General features: G+C 44.8%; 1 protein-coding gene across 1 annotated transcript in view; it reads right to left on the bottom strand.

Annotated features, from left to right (window-relative positions):
* CPNIFS (chloroplastic NIFS-like cysteine desulfurase) overlaps positions 1 to 22,959 on the bottom strand; it is a 68,761-nt gene that overhangs the window by 20,369 nt on the left and 25,433 nt on the right. Inside the window, exons 6-8 of the mRNA XM_087391817.1 lie at positions 17,669 to 17,855; positions 1,776 to 1,921; positions 1,462 to 1,534 (exon numbers count right to left, since the gene is read on the bottom strand). Of these exons, the coding sequence (XP_087247943.1) occupies positions 1,462 to 1,534; positions 1,776 to 1,921; positions 17,669 to 17,855 (406 nt within the window). The remainder of the gene's footprint in view (positions 1 to 1,461; positions 1,535 to 1,775; positions 1,922 to 17,668; positions 17,856 to 22,959) is intronic.

Here is a 22,959-nt window from a genome sequence, read left to right as displayed (position 1 = left end):
TGGCATTGGAAGTTCAGGACGGTAAAATCGCTACTACGATTCTGCTTTACTAGGCAGCAGAAGGAAAGATGCTTTCTAAAATTTCTGTCAGATCCATGATTCCTTGATCCCTTGTCTCCACGCTACATCACTTAGGAAACAAACGTAATGATAAATCTTTTGTGTGGTTTTCCCACCCGTCCAGTTGTATGCACAGCTGTCAAGTGGCCTGCCTGCCTGCCATATACATGTCAAAAGGTCTGCTTGCCTGCCATATATGTTGGAGGGAATAGCCACTATTGCCTGAGCAACGGTTTGCCACTGCATCTTACCAGGCCTGGCTTGTTGCCATGCAATATCATATTATCAGAAATCGTTTACTAAGTTTTGAATGATAGACAGCTCTGTATCACTGCTTGTGCCACCAAAGAACTGATGAGGCCCGTGACAAATCAAAAGTCTATGGCTTCATGTGATCTGTCAACCTCAGCATAGTCACTAGAGCTTTCACATTCATATGGACAATATTAACAAGTGAATCACGAAAGACTCATATAGAGCGACCAGCTTCAGATGCACGCTGCATCTTCAATCAAATGCATGAACACAATTGGTTATCCTGGAATTCCCCGATTGTCACATATTCTACGAAGCAAGGCTCTTCAAATCTTTTGAGAGCCGACGTGACAAAAGTTTAACTGAACAGATTCACGTTTAAGTACTTCAGCAACCACATCAATCATGCTAATGATTTCTATTTGAAACAGCTCAAGGATAAGCACAAGAGGATATTGCATTCCTGCTAATGTATCCCATGATCCGCATTCCACTATATTGAAGAGTGTCTCTGCAAATCTATTCAGATTCTCATCAGAATATCAAACCACCGCAGAGCCTAGGGTTTGTCCATCCCGAGCTAGGCCACTATCCATGGTGCGAACCTATGTCCACTATCCATAGTGCGTAACTATATCCCATCTTGCCCGTGAGGGTGACACCATGGCAAGAGTATCCAAGGCATTTTAAACTTGTATAGAAGCTCAAACATGTGTATTGTTGCCAAGTGACAATTTTATGTACACAGGCATCGGTACGACCTTTTGTATGCAAGTGTGAGCCTGGGTGGGCACATGTGCATGTGCAGGAGTGACCAAAAACAGACACAGCAGTACATTCTGGGCAAAACAATAAAACTAATATTTTGCACGCATGTGCATGCGTGCAGTGTATGCCTGTGTGTATGTGTGTATGCACTTTCAAAGTGCACCAAAAAGGGACACAGCCATGTATATTTCAGGAAAAACAATAAAACTAATGATCCAGAGAGAATCACAAGATTGGTTTTTACAAAAACCACAACCACGAAGCAAAGCCAGTTTCATAAAAGAAGAAATTGTTCCTAGATTCGCAAGTAGGATAGCTTGAGAACATAAAATGCTATTGCAGATATACGTAAGAAAAATAGTCGAAATCCAAACATACCAAGGAAAGGGGGCAACTCTTGAAGAAGTTCAGTCTTGCCATACAGAAACCCTATCCCTGTGGGCCCACACATCTGAAACAAATGTGTAATTTTTAGACATTTACAATTAACAAATCATAATATCCTTCCTCGTTTGATAAATTCAACATCGGTAAGGTTGACAATTTAGCACATTTCTATCCAGGTAAAAACCCAAAGGCCAAAGATTTATCCAGCATCTACAAATGTAAGGAAAAGCAATTACACATCTAGATTGAAAACTCAAAAGTTTCACAAGTATATCTTGTTCCAAAGAATTCTTATATTGATTCACCTTATGGGAAGATGCCACCAAGAAATCAATCCCAAGATCTTGGACATCCACAGCCATATGTGGAACACTTTGACATGCATCAACGAGCACTTTTGTCCCAAACTTCCGAGAAAATTCTACAATTTTTTCTACTGGGTTGACAGAACCTGCACAAACCTCACATTTAGAAATTGTAAAACTTTTGCCTTCAGAAACTGACACCAATGGTGCACTTGATACTAAACTCCCTCACATAAGAAGTTTGGCCATTCATATTTTGGAAGCTATAAATAAGAAATGACATATGGTTTGAATCCAGCTAGTCATACGTGATCGAATATCACAAGGGCGTAGATGATGAAGGTCATTTTAGATCATTTTTTAAAGTTTCATATAGAAGACACAGTCTCTCTTTACAATGTCAGTTGATGATTGTTTGCAGATTATGCGGATACTCCTTGTACATCAAAGCATCTAAGTTTTATCCAACATCTCATCTTGTAAGCCGCACTTTGAAAAAGGTAACCTAATTGGTGATCTGCCAGCAGACAGGAGACAAGGGTGGCTCACAAGAGAGAAGCTCTAGCCTCAAAGTCCAAGGACTGTATACCCGTCAACCTGCATACCGAAAATTGAGAGAAGACCGGCTTTGAAGCTTATATCTAGATGAATCCAAGAACATGCCCAAACTCATCCTCTAAAAACACAACACACTATGCAATTTCAATCTCATGATAGTCACTCATAAGGTTGAAAACCATAAACTCCATCACGCACAGCAGGGACTAGCTACTATGGCATCTTTGCTGACATCATCAACGGCCAACAGTGAATGTAGACCATAACAACAAACATATCCTCTAACACATACAAATCCACACACCCACACATACTTGAGCATCCATTTATACAAAGGTCTTCGTATTGAGTTTCTATTGGCACTCCGGCTTTGACGCTACCAATGTTGTTTTTACTCTTGCTCTTTATTAGCTTACACCTACCAAAATTATTATTTTAAAAGTGTAACTACAACACAAAACATTACAAAGTTCTTCGAGACAATTTGTTGAAAAAACCTTACCCTACATAGGGATCTTTGATCTCATTTTAAAGTGAAGGTTGTAATGTGCAAATCAACTTCAAAAGAGGTTCTACCTAGCCTAGCTATGTCATCCTGCTTCAACATGTATCCACTTGCTTGGTACTATTTCTTTTTGTTTTTCAATAGTATGCTTATTAAGAAATTAAATGTTTTCCTACTGTTTAGTTACGGACAATGGGGACTAGGTCTAGCATTTGAGGGTGGACCCCCTTGCTTGGGGTTATGGGCATTAGTGACCCACAAGAGTGATGGCCTTTCTTTGAGAGGGACATCTAGAAACCACACCCCACCTGAGTACCCAAACATGGGACCAATCAAATGCACAGATTGCATACCGACCTAGGAACCATTCAAGAGAATGTTCCCTGAGCTTTGGGTGTGGGCCTGGCAACATGCCAAGAGTAATGGAGATACAAGATAAGACGACAAACAAATGAGCTCAGTATGGCTCAATTATGACCTTAGAGTACGTCAATAGATAGTCTAAGCTATTAGGAACCCGTGGGTGCGATCAGAATTGAATTATGACAACTTTGAAATTTTAGGGTTTTTGGGAGTGACACGTGGCAGCTGACACGTGGCAGACTGCCACATGGAATCTGAGCTGGCAGGTCAGTCCACCTGTCCCACACATGTGGTAGCATGCAGGGCAAGTGGCAGGGCATGCAGGCCAAGTGTACTAGATTTGGCGCAGGTTGTGGTCTGTCCTCTTTGGGACTGCAGCCCAATGTCCACATTCCACTCTAGGCCTGTGGGGGGGGGGGGGGCTGAGCCTATAAAAGAAGGCCTCTCCCCTTCATTCCTCACATGAAAAATTCGTCACTTTTCTTCTCCCTCCTTTTGGATGATGCAGCAGAACCTCTCCAGCTCCTTGGGTGCAGCCAGCTTCTCCCCAGGCCATTCTCTCACCTCAACAGCACTTTCTCTCTCTACAACAGCATTCTCTCTCTACAGTTCCAGCCCCTCCTCTCCAGAAATCTGCCCCCTCTCAGCTCTTCTAGAACAGCAGCAGCATCCTCTCTCCTTCTCCTAGCCTGGAGCAGCCGCAGCCCCTTTCTCTCTCCTGCTGCAGTCTTTCTCTCTCTACTGCAGAATTTCTCTCTCTACTGTTCCAGCCCATTTCCCTTGCAGAAATCTGCCTTTCTGTGCACCTCTGGAACAGCAGCAGCTCCTCTCTTACATCCCCTCCCTTGGAATCAGCATTGGCACTCTCTCTCTACAGCTATCACTCTTTAAAAGATTTCTCTCTCTAGCCTACAGGCTGTTTTTCTAAGCTGTTCTCATTCCAGCCCCATTTCCACACTCTCCTCACCCAAGGTAGCTTCACAGGCATCAAGGACTTCATCTACAAAAGGGTCAAGTCACGAAGGGAGCCTGTATTATCAAGTTTATCTCATTTACAGCACTATTTCATGTTGTTTCTACTATCTTTCTAGAAACTAGTGCTCGTCTCTAATGTTGGATGTAAGTGGTGATTGTTGCAGGCTTTCTTCCTTGTGGATTGGGCAAGCCAAGAGTTGAAACCTAAGCTTCAAGTCCTCCTTTTTGTTGTCTACCTTGCACATATGCTCTTGAGTCTTGTATCTAGGTCCTAGGTTTTCACTGAGTTCATCAGTTTGGAAGGTGCATTGCACCTTGGTCTTGTATCTCCATTTTCAAGAATAAAGTGACCCTGGATAAGGGGGGGGGGCCCATCTTGGCCCCTCAATCATATTGCATTTTCCAATGATGTCACTTTGTGTTTAAGCTGTATAAGTCTTAATTCCAGCTTAATTGCAAACTCTTAAGTTCAAGTATATGTGTTTGGCAACTCGCAATCACCTCATTCAAACGCCTCTGCAAAATCGGTTGTCTGAATTGATAGAAAGCACCGAGTAGGTTCATTGGTATCAGAGCTTAGGCAGTGGTCCTGTACTCTGTGCTTTCTCTTGTTGAGTCTCTCCTTCATTGAGTCATCTTGTCATCATGGCAGCCAATGGACCTGACCCACCTCCTAACCTGCATGAGTTGAGTGCTCTATTGGCAAACATTGCTCAACAGGTTCAAGTGCTGGAAAGCAGCCAAGCAGAAACTCATGACATAGGGCCCCAATCCCAAGGAAGAGGCCGTGCGGACAACACCAACTCCAACAAGGAGGGAAGATCATCCTCTTCTTCCCCTCCTCGAGGTAGACGGCTGTGGAAGGGAGAGTGTGAGAGCACACACACACACACACACAGGATAAGCAACAAGAAGTGTGGGGATAAAAGGTATGTGTGTACCTCCCCTAGTACACAGTAAAGCTTTTATATGAAAGGATAAGGTTACAACACTAAGTACGGTGTACTTAGTGTACTTAACAAATAAAGTACTAAGTGTACTTAACTGTACTTGGGTGGCCATAGAGCCTTTACCCCAACAACCTCCCACTTAAAGGCAATATGCCCTCAAGTAAAAAATAAATGAGGCTCAACCTATACCCATCAACTATCTGCAATGTGCAAACCGCTCTGCAGGCAAGCCTTTTGTCAACAGATCTGCTGGATTATCATCTGTGTGAATCTTGACAAGCTGGATCAGCTTATCATCTATCACCTCCCTGATGAAGTAATACTTTACATCAATGTGCTTTGTCTTTGCATGAAAGACAGGATTGTGTGCCAACTGAATAGCACTCTGACTGTCACAATGCAACAATGGAATATCACCTGTAATGCCCAAATCTCCCACTAGCCGAGATAACCATAAGGCCTCTTTGCATGCCTCTGTGGCTGCAATATATTCAGCTTCCGTAGTAGACAAGGCTATGCACTGCTGCATCCTTGACATCCATGACACTGCACCTCCAGTAAATGTATAAACATAACCGGTAGTAGACTTCCGGTTATCGGGATGACCAGCAAAATCTGAATCCACATAACCATGCACCTTTGCATCTCGCTTGCCAAAGCATATGCACAACTTCTGTGTGCCCTTCAGGTATCTCATGATACCTTTCACTGCATTCCAATGCTTCTTGCCTGGATTTGCCATATACCTGCTAACCACTCCCACTGCAAAAGCAATATCAGGTCTGGTAGCAACCATGGCATACATGAGACTGCCACAAGCTGAAGCATACGGAATCTTGGCCATTTCAGCCCTATCAGCATCTGAGTGTGGGCTGTCCATTGCACTGAGTTTCACATATGGAGGCAATGGAGAACTAAGGGTTTTCCCACCCTCCATATGAAACCTGTGTAATACTTTGGACAAATACAACAAACGCTGTCCCCTGTCTCTCCGTATCCGCATTCCCAGTATGTGATTTGCATCGCCAAGGTCCTTCATATCAAAGGCTTCATGCAGTCTTTTCTTAAGGTCATCAAGCTCCTTACGAGCTGTACCAGCAATAAGCATGTCATCCACATATAAAATGAGAATGATTAAGCTGCCATTGGCAACCCTTTTGGTATATAAGCAGTGATCGTCATCACTTCTCCTGAAACCTTGGGACTTCATGAAGGTATCAAATTTCTTATACCATTCCCTTGGTGCCTGTTTCAGCCCGTAAAGGCTCTTTTTAAGCTTGCATACAAGTGACTCCTTGCCCTTGACTGCAAATCCTTCTGGCTGCTGCATGTAGATCTCCTCATGAAGATCACCGTGAAGAAAGGCTGTCTTCACATCCATTTGGCATAATTCCAAATTCTCACATGCAACCAAAGCAAGTACAATCCTGAGTGTGGTCATCTTAACTACTGGAGAAAAGATCTCATCAAAATCAACACCATACTCCTGCTTAAAGCGCTTGGCAACCAACCTGGCTTTATACCTTGGCTTAGCTCCAGGTGTAACTTTCAATCTATACACCCACTTGCATGGCAGTACTTTCATGCCCTTAGGCAACTGCACCAATTCCCAAGTACCATTTTTATGGAGACTGTCCATTTCAGACTTCATGGCTAGTTCCCATAGCCTTTTGTCATGCATTTGCACGGCTTCCTTGTAACAGGAAGGTTCTCCACAATCTGTAAGCATAATAAAATCTGCTCCTGGAACAAATCTGTCTGGCGGTTTCATTTGTCTAGTGGACCTTCGGACCCATTGGTCTTGCTGTCCAACTTGCTGCTCACCTAAAACAGGTTGCTGTTCTAGTAGATCAGGCTGCAGAATTATGCCTGGGAGGTCTTCCAAAGGTGGCATGTCCCGTAGTACATCTTCCGCCACTGCGGGCTGTCCATTTGGACCTGCTGCAGCATCATGCATTGGCTGATTACGCTGCTGTTGTGGCTGATTTGCAGCCTGCCTGAACTGTACAGGATGTCCCGAGTCATCAATGTCAACCTCTGAAGCATCAGAAGGCTTATCTGCTGCCTTAAACATACATGACTCATCAAATAAGACATCATTACTGCGTATTAGCTTCTTATTCACAGGATCCCATAGGCGGTAACCCATCTCACCACTGTCACCATATCCAAGAAAAATGCATTTAAGAGACTTAGGATCAAGCTTGCTGCGATTTTCTCTGCGTATATGCACGTACGCAGTGCAGCCAAAGACCCTCAAGTGCTTATAGGAAGGAGGTTTTCCTGTCCAAAGCTCCTCTGGCACTCTGCCATCTAGTCTTTTATTTGGTGACCTATTGATGAGGTGTACTGCTGTTTTTACAGCTTCAGCCCAAAATCCATGAGGTAAAGCAGCATGTGACATCATAAAGTGAGACTTTTCCTGTATGGTTCTATTCATACGCTCTGCAGTGCCATTTTGCGCTGGACTGTAGGGAGCAGTGAGTTCTCTTTTAATACCTCTAGCATCACAAAATGCATTGAATGCATTAGACATATACTCCCCACCGTTATCTGATCGCAAAGCCTTCAGTGTTCTGCCTGTTTGGTTCTCAACCATAGCAAGCCATTTCTGAAACACTGGAAAGACATCACTCTTCAATCGAAGAGGATACAACCACACCTTCCTTGTGGAATCATCTATAAATGTGACAAAGTACCGTGCACCTCCAAGTGAAGGACTAGGCATCTCACACACATCTGTATGTACAAGCTCAAGTTGAGCATCTTTATGTCCTAATCTCCTTTTCTGAGGACACTGTAACTGTCTACCATATATGCAGTGCTCACAAAACTTTAAATCAGAAAATTTAAGAGACGGTAAGTAGCCAAGGCGAGCCAGTTGCTCCATTCCACTTATGCTCATATGTCCCATCCGGCTATGCCACATAGAAATATTCGGCAGCTCGGTGGCATGAATATCAGCATGATTACATACTTTAGCATGAAGAGTATACATTGTGTCTACCTTAGAGCCTCTGGCAACAACCAGGGCACCTTTGGTGACCTTCCAGAAACCATGACCAAAGCTGGTCACAAAGCCTTCATCATCCAACATGCCAGTAGAAATCAGATTTTTCTTGACTTCGGGTACATGCCTAACATTGTGAAGCATAAGCTGAGTACCATCAGCAAATACAAGCCTGACATCTCCAATACCAACAATACTGCATGCATGATTATCCCCTAGAAAAACGACTCCATTACTGCCTGCTGCATATCTTACAAACAATTCTTTGTAAGGTGTAACATGGAATGAGGCACCTGAGTCAATGATCCAAGAGTGCATGTCTGCAAGATCTCCTGCATGGAGAGAATGAGCATCCAAGGTAGAGAGAAATAGAACCTCTCCCTCACTGTCATAACCGTGTGTAGAATGAAGCTCTTCAATCTTCACACTGCTCTTGCCATTGCTTACTGGTACAATTGCTTTTGCATCTGACGCATCAGTGTTTTTGGCTTTGTCTCTCTTATCATTTTTCAGTTTAAAACACTGCTTTTTAGTATGTCCCTTTTTGCCACAATAGTAGCACTCAACATCTTTGTTGGAGCGGGACTTGCTCCTACCTTTTCCCCTTTCCTGAGATTTGCCTCTTTGCTGACTTCTCCCCCTTGCATTTTAAGGCATTGTTAGGCTTTACTGCATCTTGAGCTTTCAACTTCTGCTCTTCTTGCAAAATCAGCCCTGTGATATCTGAAAAACTTATGAAAGTGTTTGCATTTGTTACAGCTGTGGTGAATGTATCCCAACTTTCAGGAAGAGAAATCAAGAGTGCCATACCTTTGGTTTCCTCATCCACCACATATTTTTGATTTGCAAGTTGAGTGACAATTGAATTAAACTCATTGAGATGTGCATCCATGGAGGTCCCTTCCTTCATCTTCAGATTGAAGAACTTGCGCAGCCAATATATCTTTGTGGCTACACTCTGCTACTCATATGTGTCCTGTAGCTTTTTCCACACACCCCAGGCTGTTTTCTCACCATCAACATTCCAAACAACACTCTCATGGAGTGACAATTCAATTATGGACTTTGCTGACAGATCAGCTAGTGCCCAAGCATCATCAGATGTGCCAGTGGGCTTCACACCTTTGTGTATAATAGGAGCATGAAACTGCCTGAGAATTAGCACATTCAGGACCATCTTTTTCCACATTGGATAGTTAGCAGCACCCTGTAACTTTTTAATATTGAGAAGAGAAGATTCCGAGGATGAAGCCATTATAATCAGCAAGAAATATAACCCACACTTAGGTGCCTGACTCCCTACAAACCAAGTGCTCACTTGCACTTGAACTGTGCTCAAAGATCCAATTCCTGCAGCGGAACAAACAGGAACTGCACTTGTACTGTATCTTCCACTTAAGCAGAGATTTATCACTGTTTACTGCTTGCTGCAGTTTCAGAACAGCAACTCTGTTTGCATCATTTGATGAACCGTTGTACAACCAGCAAGATTCTGAATTTACAGAAGCATCTGCCCTGCATACACAGTGAAAAAGACAGCAGTGTACTTTGCACTCTGTACCTCTGTACCGTGACTAAATTCAGTCAAAGCTGTTGACACAGGATAGTCCCCGATTGTACCAGAAAGTACAGAATCAGTATTTGACTGTTTGACTGTTCAAAAAAGTCAATTTCAAGCTTCCAGACACTTCTAAAACTGTATACACAGTTTAGAACAGAAATTGGGCAAAAGCCCCTTGACTAGAAGCCAATTTTGAAGATTTTAGTGCATACACAGCTTTCCCAAAGCTCCACTGATCACATAAAGCATCCAGGTGTTTCCCCCAACACTGATATGCATAACAATGTCAAAAGCCCCAATTCATATGCATCTGCCACTGTCCCATAAGTCATAAAATGCATCAAATCCTTGCACAAATCAACTCCAATGAGGAGGATATATGCAAATAAGTGCGTGTAGAAGCCAATGCTTGGCTGTGGCTGCAAAAGCCCTTTGATTCCACAGTTCAGAAATGAGAATTTCTCTCACATTGGATATGGTGATGACCTGAACCTGTGGCCACGTATGGCTCTAACGGCGAGTTTGATGGTAGCCTTGACCCGGGCTGACGCCGATGGCATCGCTGGCTGATTGTTAGCCGCTGGCCGTCAGTGGCTGCTGGTGGCCCGATGGGGTCGCTGGCTGGCGCCGCTTCACTAGCTGGCGCCGCTGGATGGTGGCCCGTTGGTCGCTGGTGCCGGTGGCTGCTGGTGGCCCGATGGGGTCGCTGGCTGGCGCCGCTGGATGGTGGCCCGTTGGTCGCTGGCGCCGGTGGCTGCTGGTGGCCCTTGGGGTCGCTGGCTGGCGCCGCTTCACTAGCTGGCGCCGTCTGATATCATGATAGGAGAGCAGGCTGCTAGGCGCTAAAAGCAGAAGCAGCTATCGACGAAGCTGATTCGGGTGAATTTCTTGCAAGCTGCTAGGCGCTAAAAGCAGAAGCAGCTATCGACGAAGCTGATTCGGGCAAATTTCTTGCAGGCTGTCGATGCTGTCTAGCGATGGCTGGCGGTGCTCCTTGGCTGCAGGTAAGACCCACGTTTGGGCACACCCACGTTTGGGCTCTGATACCAGTTGTGGAAGGGAGAGTGTGAGAGCACACACACACACACACACACAGGATAAGCAACAAGAAGTGTGGGGATAAAAGGTATGTGTGTACCTCCCCTAGTACACAGTAAAGCTTTTATATGAAAGGATAAGGTTACAACACTAAGTACGGTGTACTTAGTGTACTTAACAAATAAAGTACTAAGTGTACTTAACTGTACTTGGGTGGCCATAGAGCCTTTACCCCAACAACGGCGTCATCTGAGTCCATCTCCTTCGAGACGTCCACGGAGAGAAAGGTATGCAAAGCATTAGGTACCTCTTGGAGATAAGCTCTTCCAGTTTACCAAGTACAAGGGAGAGCACAAGCCCGAGGTCTTGCTGGCCTGCATCCAAGACCTCGAGTATTTCTTTGAGGGGGACGAGTACGAAGACAAGGCGAAGATCCGGTTTGCCGTCCTGCACATGCAAGACCATGCTTCACTCTGGTGGGCAGCTATGGTCAACATTGGACAGCAAGCCCACACCTGGAAGCACTTCAAGAAGAACTTGATGAGGCACTTCCTGCCTAAGGAGTTTAAGAGAGATACAATGGTGCAGTGGGACATCCTCCGCCAACACCAAGAAGAGAAAGTCAATGAGTATGTTGATCGTTTTTGGGATACTTAGTTAAAAGTTCAAGCATTCAGTAGCAAGGATAAAAAAGAGCAGCAAAGGAAGTTCTTTGCTGGCCTATGGTATATCGTTCAGCATGAGGTGGACATTGCCACTCCTACTTCTCTCGAAAACAGCATCAACATCGCCTTGAAGGTGGAGAAGAAACAATCTTTCTCCAACAAGCGGAATGACAGCAACAACAAGCGGAAGTCCCAGGGAACCTCTTCCAAGGAACAAAAGGGTAAGGAGACAGCAAAGGACGCACCAAAAGAGCAAAAGTCAGCCAGCCAGCCTCCTTCGAAGAAAGCAGCCCGCACTTTCAGCTCATTGTCTCCACAACAGAAGCAAAGGTATTACTCCAAAGGACGGTGTTTCAAGTGTGGCGATCGAGGCCACAACTTCTACGAATGCCCTCAAGCTGCCAAAAACAGCAACAACAAAGAAGCGGCCCTCAAAAAATCGAGGCCACAACTTCTACGAATGCCCTCAAGCTGCCAAAAACAGCAACAACAAAGAAGCGGCCCTCAAAAAGCCAATTTGGTAGTTAGCAAGGTGGAAGCACCTCCAGAAAAGAGAGCTGTAAACGACACCCATAGTTTGTTGAAAACATGGGGTTAGGTAAAGGATCAATCCGCTTTGTTTTTGTTCGATAGTGGAGCTACTCACAACTTTATTTCTCATGAGATGGCACAGAACTTGGGGATACCCCCAGAGGATAAAGGAGAAGCCTTGGAGGCAACTGCAGCCTTCAAGAACCAAGAAGAGAAGGTGTACCCCATCATCGGCAAGCTTCAGGTACACATCCAAGGGTACTTGGATCATCTACCCTTCATGGTGGCACCACTTCAAGGATCAGATGCAATTCTCGGCATGCCCTGTCATAAGCAAGTCAACCCCCAAATCGATTATGTGAAGAATATTCTAACCCTCCAACATAAGGGTAGAGATGTGAGCATTACAGCGGGAGTTTCACGAAACACCATTCCTATGGTAAGTCATGCACGATCTCCCAATTTGCTTAAGAAAGGAGTATGTTCTTTTCTAGTGTTTGTACGCGATAAGCAACCAAGTGAAGAAACGTCAGATCCTCTCACAAAAGAAAGATTAGATTTCCTTCAAGAATTCTCTAGTTGCTTCTCTCACGAACTTCCTAGTCACCTCCCTCCTGAGAGACCAGAGGATCACAAAATTGACATAGTTCTAGGGTCTTCACCTCCAAATAGACCCATAGAGTTAGTCAATCTCAACAAGATGAAATCTTCAAGCAAGTCCAAGAACTCTTGGACAAGGGATTGATCCAACCCAGTAGTTCTTCTTGTTGCTCTCCTATCTTACTAGTCCAAAAGAAGGATAAAACCTTCAGGATGTGCATAGACTATAGAGCTTTAAACAAACAGACGGTTAAGAAGCATTTCCCGATTCCTCGTATAGACGATATCTTTGATCGTTTAGGAGGATTTGAAATTTTTAGCCGCATAGATCTTAGGAGTGGCTACCATCAGGTACGAGTTATACCTGAGGACATTCATAAAACAGCATTCCGAACCACATTTGGGCTGTATGAATATATGGTAATGCCATTTGGCCTTACTAATGCCCCAGCCACGTTCAATCGGCTGATGGAACGGCTGTTCAGGAACTATAGAAAATTCACTGCCGTCTTCTTTGATGACATCCTCATTTTCAGCAAGAAGAGCATAAGGAACATCTAAAGATTGTATTTCAAATCTTAGCTGAAAATGCTCTTCACATCAATGAGAAGAAAAGTGAGTTCTTTCTTTCTGAGATTCACTATCTTGGTCACATTATCTCACGAGAAGGTGTCCGTGTAGACCCAGCCAAGATACAGACAATTGTAAAGTGGCCTGACTTAAAGAATGCCCATGAGGTAAGGTCTTTTCTAGGCCTATGCTCATATTACCGAAGGTTTATTTGGCATTTTGCTGAACTTGCAGCTCCTCTACATGATCTCACTAGGAAAAATCTGAAGTTCAGATGGACCCAAAAAGAAACGGACTCTTTTAATGCTCTAAAGCATGCCCTGACTACAGCTCATGTACTTATCATTCCTGACTTAAGGAAACCATTCCTAGTAGCAGCTGATGCCAGTGGCGATTGCCTTGGGGCTTCTCTTACCCAGGATGGTCATGTTGTGGCCTTTGAAAGCCGACGGCTAAGAGATGCTGAACTTCATTATGATATCTATGAAAAAGAACTCTTAGCTGTAATTCATGCTCTCAAACTTTAGAAACATTATCCTTTAGGGATAGATTTTCTTGTCAAAACTGATCATGAAAGTCTTAAATATTTTCTAACTCAACCTCTGATCAGAGAGAGACATATGAAATGGTCTACCTTTCTGCAATCATTTCATTTTCAGATACAATATACTCCTTGAAAAGAGAATGTAGTGGCTGATACCCTTTCTCGTAGACCACGGCTTCACCATATTTCAATTCCCTATCATGATGAGCTAACAGCCCTCAAAGAATTCTATGAGGGAGATGCTGATTTTGCTCAGCCATGGGCACATTTGAAAGATGGAGGCACCCATCATGCCTACCACATCAGGGATGGCTATTTATTCATGGAGAACAAACTATGTATCACAAAGCAGCTTAGATCTAAAGTGATGGAGGAAAGCCATAACCCACCCTATGCTGGTCATAGGGGTATTGTGGCCACTTTTCAGCCATGGATAAATTTTTCTACTGGCCTAACATGAAAAAGGACACTGCTGCCTACATTTCAGCCTGTCTCGCATGTCAAAAAGCTAAGTATGAGAGAGGAAAACCCAAGGGTTTACTTCAGCCCCTACCCATTCCTGAGAGACCATGGGAACACATCACCATGGACTTCATTACAGGAATTCCCAGGACCAATGAAAATCATGACAGGATTTGGGTGATAGTAGATCGATTCAGCAAGCAAGCCCACTTCATTCCTTGCAGAAAGAATCTCAAGGCACCTGAAGCTGCCCATTTATTTATCAGACACATCTTTAGACACCACGGCATGCCCAAGTCTATAGTATCAGATAGAGACCCAAAGTTCACTAGTAACTTCTGGCAGGCTTTGTTTGAGAACCTTGGAACTCTTCTAAGTTTCTCCTCAGCTTTTCATCCTCAAACGAATGGCCAAACTGAAGTCACGAATAGTACACTCTTGGATTTGCTGAAATTTTATGTGCATGACCAGAAAACCTTTTGGGAGAAATTCCTTCCTCTTGTGGAGTTTGCTTATAACAACACAATTCATTCCTCCACTGGAAAAAGCTCCTTTCGAAATTGTATATGGTAGATCTTTACCAACTCTACTCATGCAAACAAAAGAGAAAATCTTTGCCGCTGATCAATTCGTGGAGGATTATGACTCTGCTTATGCCACGGTTCGAGCAACCATTCAAAAGGCACAGGAGAAACAAAGAGCAGCTGCAAATAAAAGACGGAGGGCGTTTGCAATGAAAGAAGGCCAATGGGTCCTATTGAAATTTGAGAAAGCCCGGTTAAAAACCAAAGTGGGCAAAAAGCGCATCTACTTCAAGCTATCCTTTCGATATTATGGTCTTTTTCAAGTGTTGCAAGTAATAAATGATGTCTCAGTCCAATTGAGACTTCCACAGCATTGGAAGATCCACAATGTCTTCCAAGTAAGCTTGGTGAAACTCTTCATTGGGCAAACACCTCAAGAGCCCACACTGGATGATGCACCTAAAGTAGAGGACATTGAGATCTTGTTGATCCCAGAGCAAATTATTCTGCATAACTTCACTACGGGACGTCGAGGCACAACTCGCAAAATGTACCTTTTGAAGTTCAGAGGGCTCCCATCCACCGATGCCCAATGGGTGGACAGAGCTACATTTCATAAGTGTCCTGAAATCTTGGATGCTTATGAGGAAGCATTTCAATTGCAGACAACCGAATGAAAGACGGAGGGAATGTCATCCTGCTTCAACATGTATCCACTTGCTTGGTACTATTTCTTTTTGTTTTTCAATAGTATGCTTATTAAGAAATGAAATGTTTTCCTACTGTTCAGTTATGGACAATGGGGACTAGGTCTAGCATTTGAGCATGGACCTCCTTGCTTGGGGTTATGGGCATTAGTGACCCACAAGAGTGATGGCCTCTCTTTGAGAGGGACATCTGGAAACCACACCCCACCTGAGTACCCAAACATGGGACCAATCAAATGCACAGATTGCATACCGACCTAGGAACCATTCAAGAGAATGTTCCCTGAGCTTTAAGTGTGGGCCTGGCAGCATGCCAAGAGTAATGGAGATAGAAGATAAGACGACAAACAAATGAGCTCAGTATGGCTCAATTATGACCTTAGAGTACGTCAATAGATAGTCTAAGCTGTTAGGAACCCATGGGTGCGATCAGAATTGAATTCTGACAACTTTGAAATTTTAGGGTTTTTGGGAGTGACACGTGGCAGCTGACACGCGGTAGACTGCCACATGGAATCTGAGCTGGCAGGTCAGTCCACCTGTCCTACACATGTGGCAGCATGCATGGCAAGTGGCAGAGCATGCAGGCCAAGTGTTTGGCCCCAAATCTGGTAAATTTGGGGCAAGTTGTGGGCTGTCCTCTTTGGGACTGCAGCCCACCAAAAATCTAGGACAAGTGTCCACCTTCCACTCTAGGCCTAAGGGGGGGGGCTGAGCCTATAAAAGAAGGCCTCTCCCCTTCATTCCTCGCATGAAAAATTCGTCACTTTTCTTCTCCCTCCTTTTGGATGATGCAGCAGAACCTCTCCAGCTCCTTGGGTGCAGCCAGCTTCTCCCTAGGCCATTCTCTCACCTCAGCAGGACTTTCTCTCTCTACAACAGCACATTCTCTCTCTACAGTTCCAACCCCTCCTCTCCAGAAATATGCCCCCTCTCAGCTCTTCTGGAACAGCAGCAGCATCCTCTCTCCTCCTAGCCTGGAGCAGCCACAGCCCCTTTCTCTCTCCTGCTGCAGTCTTTCTCTCTCTACTGCAGAATTTCTCTCTCTACTGTTCCAGCCCATTTCCCTTGCAGAAATCTCCCTTTCTGTGCACCTCTGGAACAGCAGCAGCTCCTCTCTTACATCCCCTCCCTTGGAATCAGCATTGGCACTCTCTCTCTACAGCTATCACTCCATCAAATCTTTCTCTCTCTAGCCTACAGGCTGTTTTTCTAAGCTGTTCTCATTCCAGCCCCATTTCCACACTCTCCTCACCCAAGGTAGCTTCAAAGGCATCAAGGACTTCATCTACAAAAGGGTCAAGTCACGAAGGGAGCCTGTATTGTCAAGTTTATCTCATTTACAGCACTATTTCATGTTGTTTCTACTATCTTTCTAGAAACTAGTGCTTGTCTCTAATGTTGGATGTAAGTGGTGATTGTTGCAGGCTTCTTCCTTGTGGATTGGGCAAGCCAAGGTCCTAGGTTTTCACTGAGTTCATCAGTTTGGAAGGTGCATTGCACCACCTTGGTCTTGTATCTTCATTTTCAAGAATAAAGTGAGCCTGGATAAGGGGGGGGCCCCATCTTGGCCCCTCAATCATATTGCATTTTCCAATGATGTCACTTTGTGTTTAAGCTGTATAAGTCTTAATTCCAGCTTAATTGCAAACTCTTAAGTTCAAGTATATGTGTTTGGCAACTCGCAATCATCTCATTCAAACGCCTCTGCAAAATCCGTTGTCTGAATTGATAGAAAGCACCGAGTAGTTTACAAGCTATCATATGTACACCTTATAAAAAGGCCATATTTCATTTCAATAAAGAGGCATTTAATCATAAGACCCTAGAGCATGAACATATTGTTTATAAGTAGCAAACTAGTTACATAAGACGATTTGGGCCTCAATAACCTCAAGGAAAGGCTACCATAAAGATATACCTTTGTAAGACTAGAATAAGTCCAATCATACAAATTTAGATTTTTTGTTGTTCTAAAGGTTACCATAAAGATATCACAAATTGTATAAGGAAAGTTTGAACATGAGGCTGCATTGCTAAGCGTACCATTGATGCTTCAAAGGCATGACAAAGTCAAAAATAAGGAAAGAATCAACAAAGAGTGATGGTTTTACATATATTGTCTTTATTTGTTATGGCTAAAGTAAGAGTAATCAATTTTTCTTATACCCAATACGAAAAGCATAATCATTCCCTTTTGTTGATGTAACATGGCATCAATTCTTTAAATCAAGAAGAATCTAAAAATCTAATTCATAAAATAGTTTATTTTGAAAAAAATAAGATATCCCATTCATGCAAACATCAGCTAGGGAGATAACGAAACTCACCTAGAACATTGGAAACGTGATGCAATCCCACAAGCTTAGTCCTCTTACATATCAAGCTCTTCAATTGTTCCATGTCTACAACTTCATCTTTAGTAAGGGAGACATATTTTAATACAGCCCCAGTTTTCTTCGCTACAAGTTGCCATGGAACAATCATGCTATGATGCTCTGCAATTGAAAGTAAAACCTGTCAAATTAAAAAGCCACAGTCAAAAAGCCTTTACATGTATAAAGCTGACATATGATTTACATTGTGCTGAACATGCAACAAAGACTCAAACAAAAACATGCCCAAGAAACACACCCCCCCCCCGCCCCTTCCACCCCCTTTTCCCTACTGCCACCCACATGCATGAATGCACACACATGCACATTTTTTTTGTATTTGTATATATATACAAAGAGCAGTCCCCAGATAGAAAACATGCAACTACAACATCAAAAGATAGCATTATATGACAAGTATGCAGGGCAATCCAGATGATGAGCACGCAAACAATCAAAGAATCATTGCCGAAAAGACATAGGGAAGAAATGATACGTGGCTGGACAAGAATCCCAAAATACTCTATGGTTTCTATGTTTCTATGTTTCTATAGAGTCTGGAGAGCCCAATAGCAAACCCATGCGAAAAAATGTCACGGGCATCCACAGCCAGTGGCCATGCAGGACTGCCACGCAGGCAGCCAGCTCAACAGCAGCCCACATAGGCAGCCACGTCAGCAGCTGCAACGTGGGACTGCCACACAGTCAGCCAGCAAGGACAGCGCAGCAGAGGCACCAGCTGAGCAGCACCACGTCAGTAGCCAGAGTTTGCTGCCACGTGGACTGGTCGGTGCCACATCAGCAACCAGCCGGCCACCTCAGCCCTAATCAGTGGTGCAGCAATAGGACGGTGAACAGGAGAATGCTGGTCGGTCAGCCTACAGCTGGCTGGTCGGTATTTTAGGGCCCAAGGGGGGCCTATAAAAGCAGCCCCCTTGGACCTCATTCTTCATTCAACCTCAGGCCTTCCAACTCTAGTGAAGCAGCACCTGAGCCTCCCCGCAGCAGCCCAGCAGGGTAGCCTCAGCCTCTTCAGGGATCTAGTGAGGATACACCTCACTATGTAGTCTAGTTTCTTTCCAGATTTGCATTGTATTCAGCCCTTTGGGCATTCATACCTTTCAGTTATATATTCCTCTTCGAAGGCCAGCTATATTCTCTCCCTCTGATTCTCTCACTCACATCCACAGCATCACTTTTAAGTTCATCATCTATCAGTTTCAGTTAGTGTTGAGCGTGAGTCGGTCTATCTCCCGCTACATTGGTATCAGAGCTTCAGAATTTCTTTCCTGAGATAGGGAGGGTCAGTTTAAGGGCCGCTCTATTGTTTTATGGTCCAGACAAGATTAAGTAAGAACACCATGAGCACCAGTGAGCAGTCCAACACAAAGGGATGAGAGTTTAGTGCCTCGACCACCACCACCAACCCCCACCACACAATCATGCAGACACTTCCATGTTTGCCATGACACCCCCATGTTGCAGGCTATGATGCAGATGCAGCAACAATAGTCCAAGGCTTTCTTCATCTGCACGACCCAACTTCAAGAGATGTGGGGAGATCGTGAGCAGGCAGCCAAAGAGCACGAAAGGCTAGCTCGAGAGGCAAAAGATGAACGTGATCGGGAGGCTCGGGAAAGCAAAAGAAGGACGGGTTTGGGAAGCTCTAGAAACTAAAGACAAACGCGATCGAGAGGCTTGCAAAGCCAAGGAACTCCGAGACCACGAGGCTCAGGGGGCCAAGGAGAACGTACTGCTAGAGAAGAGAAGGAAGAACGGGACCGGTAGCTTCTCATTTCCCTACTCTGACCAACAGGGGAGAAAAGGAGAGACTTGCACCTCCAGCCAAGCCTTCCTTAAGCTCAACTTCACACACTACCATGGTAAGCAAGAACCCTTAGTGTTGTCTTCATGGCTCAATCAATTCGAAAGTTATTTTACAGTGATGCCTACAAAGGACAACGAACGGTGCATCCTAGCATCCATGCATCTTACAGGCGAGGCAGTCACCTGGTGGCTCAAGCGGCTAAAAGACCACTACAATGCTGACGAGGAGAGACTTTTTACAGCTAAACAGAATTTGTGAAACATCTTCGATCACGGTTCCTACCACCTCAGTACCTGAACAGGCTCCAAAGTCAATTCTACGAGCTACACTAGGGGGACACCGAGTCAGTGAATCATTATGCCAATAAATTCACACATGTGCTCATACAACTACAGCTGGAGGACAATCAGAAGCTGAGCAAATTCCTTCATGGTCTGCGATCAAACATGCAGTGGTATGTCTGTAGTTTTCGGCCATAGGATTACGAGTGTGCATATGAGCTAGCTTAGAACTTTGATCTCATGCACAAGGGTTAAGGACCCAAACAAGTCAACAGTAAGACACCCCTAGATTCTCCCACTATAGGTGGAGGGAAGAAGGCTAGCACAGGGCAACAAAAGAAGAACTTGCCAGTGAAAGACAACAACGGCTATGGAGGGTACTTGGACACAACCACCTGAGCGAACTATGCCAAAGAGACCGTTGCTCCTTTTGCCATGAGCAGGGGCACAAAAAGCAAGATTGCCTGCATTTTAAGCAGCAAGTAGAGGGATCCACATCAAGTGGTTCTTCTATAGCTTTGACTCCAGCCAAGGCTACTTTAGTGGTTATAAAGGAGATTGAAGAAGATCACACAAGGACTCTCACCAATTTCCCATGATGTTCCAGCTCTACGGACAGATCGGCGGCCAAAAAGTCCTCATCCTCTTAGATTCAGGGAATTCCAAGGACATCATTTCTACCAAAGCTGCTCAGCAAGCCAAGTTGACTCTCACCCCATCAGATACCATGCCCTAAATGGGGCATTCATAGGACAGCAAGTAGAGAGCAAGTAGAGAGCAACAAGGCGGCCTCAAGAGCCACTCTAAAGATAGGAGGATGGGCGAATAACCGTACTTTCAGGGTAGCACCAACTCAAGCAGCGGACATCATCTTGGGGGCCCGATGGTGGCACCAGTTCGAAGTTCGCCCAAACTATCAAAACCACGGTTTGGACCTCAAAATTCTAGATCAGGGGTTAAGTTCATCACTTGGCTAAAAGACACTTTGCCTCGCCCTTTGATTTCCACAATCTAGATGGCATGCGAAAATCGCAAGGGAGGAGAGGCATACATTGTCTATGTCAACGTGACCAATACAGAAGTTCCAGCTAGGACCCCCGAGCAGTAAGCTTTGCTTCAACAGTACCAGGACATTTTCCTCACATCGAGCTTGGCTCCAGCCTTACCACCAAGTCGGCCAGAGGACCATCATAGATCATCACCTCCCAGCAAGCATCCTTACCGTCTCAACAAGACGATGAAGGAGGAGCTTGAGCAGCAGCTAGCATCCACCCCAGTAACTCACCATATGCAACTCCGACCCTCTTCATCAAGAAGGACAGCTCAGCTCGCATGTGTGTGGATTACCACGCACTGAACAAGCTGACCATCAAGCGCAAGTTCCCCATGCCGAGGATCGACTACATCTTAGAGCGCCTGAACGGAGCCAAGATGTTCTCAAATTTTGATATGCAGTGTGGGTACAAACCCAGATTCATGAGCCGAATATTCAATAGACAGCTTTCCACACAAAGGAAGCCCATCATGAGTTTGTGGTGATGTGCTTTGGTCTCACAGGGGCACCCGCGTCCTTCAACTGTATGATGATCCGGATCTTCAAACCATTCATCGGTAAGAGTGTCTTTGTGTTTCTTGACGACATTCTGAATTTTTCAAAGGATCCAGCACAACATGTGAAGCACATTCAGAAGGTTCTTCAACTTCTGAAGGACAACCAGTTGTACATCAACGCCAAGAAAAGCAGTCTTTTCTTGGAGGAGGTACATTATTTGGGGTACATCATCACTACGATAGGTGTTCGCCTAGACCCAGCCAAGGTGAAGGATATTGTGGGGTGGGAGGTGCCTACCACAGCATAGGAGATTCGAATATTTATGGGCATTTGCCAGGCCTACTAGAAGCATATCAAGGATTTGGCAAAAATACTTTCAGCAAGAAGTTCAAGTCCCTTCTCACCAGGACATCCGAGAAGGTATACGAAGCCGATCGCATCACAAAGCAGACCATGGAGTCAATAAAGAACCGCCAAATCCCAAGAGACCTACCAAACACACGCAAACAAGCACAGGCATGACATGAGTTACAAGGAAGGGCAATGGGTCTATCTTCGGATCATGAAGAAATGTCTCAAGCAGATTGAAAGGAAGTGTCCGAAGCTTTCTCATTGGAGTTTTGGACCCGTTCCAATCATCAAGGTGGTGAATTATGTGGCCATGAAGTTGCTTCGACATCGACCATGCATCCAATATTTCATGTGTCATGGCTCAAACCATATGTGGGTCCAGCACTAACCATAGTACCATGTGGAGCAGCCTGAAATTGTTGATGAGGCCGAGATTGAGGAACCAGAGCAGATTTTACTTCATCGGTTCAAAAGAGGAACAGGGAATCGACAACTCTTGTATGCAGTCAAGTTCAAGCACAGGGGCTCCCGCGAAGCACCATGGGTGGAGGAAGATTTCTTCGCAGACTATCAAGACATCCTTGCAGCATACAAGGTGGCTATGCAGTCAAGTTCAAGCATAGGGGCTCCTGCAAAGCACCATGGGTGGAGGAAGATTTCTTCGCAGACTATCAAGACATCCTTGCAGCATACAAGGTGGCTTTTTCTCTACCCTACTTCGAGTTTTAGCAGAGGGGTATGTCATGACCATCCACATCTCGTGGCCAAGCTGGACTGCCACATAGACAGCCAGCTCAGCAACAGCCCGCGTAGGCAGCCACGTGGCCTGCCACGCAGACAGCTATGTCAACAGCTGCCACGTGGGACTGCCATGAAGTCAGCCAACAAGGACAGCGCAGCAGAGGCACCAGCTCAGCAACGCCACCTCGGCAGACAGTCAGCTGGCACGTGGACTGGTTGATGCCACATCAGCAACTAAGCGGCCACCTCAGTCCTAATCAGTGGTGCAGCAGCAGGTCGGTGAACAGGAGGATGGTCGGTCAGTCAGCCTACAGCTAGGAATGTGAAGTATAACCTCCCTGTTGCTATTCATAGCAATCACTGATGTTCGTGTGCATCGCTCTGATCCCAACGAATTTGTTCGGATGTTGGAGGGTCTACAGTAGGCACTGAGGGAGTAGTGGTAGATGAACCAGAAGTGGCAGAAGTGGCTGCAGTTGCAGCAGGTGCTTGT

This window comes from Dipteris shenzhenensis, chromosome 20 (assembly GCF_047967505.1).
Source record: "Dipteris shenzhenensis isolate YYH24624 ecotype China chromosome 20, Dip_SZ_1.0, whole genome shotgun sequence".
NCBI lineage: Eukaryota > Viridiplantae > Streptophyta > Polypodiopsida > Gleicheniales > Dipteridaceae > Dipteris > Dipteris shenzhenensis.
The sequence above is the reverse complement of the archived record's forward strand: the minus strand, read 5'-3'. Positions and strand labels throughout refer to the sequence as shown.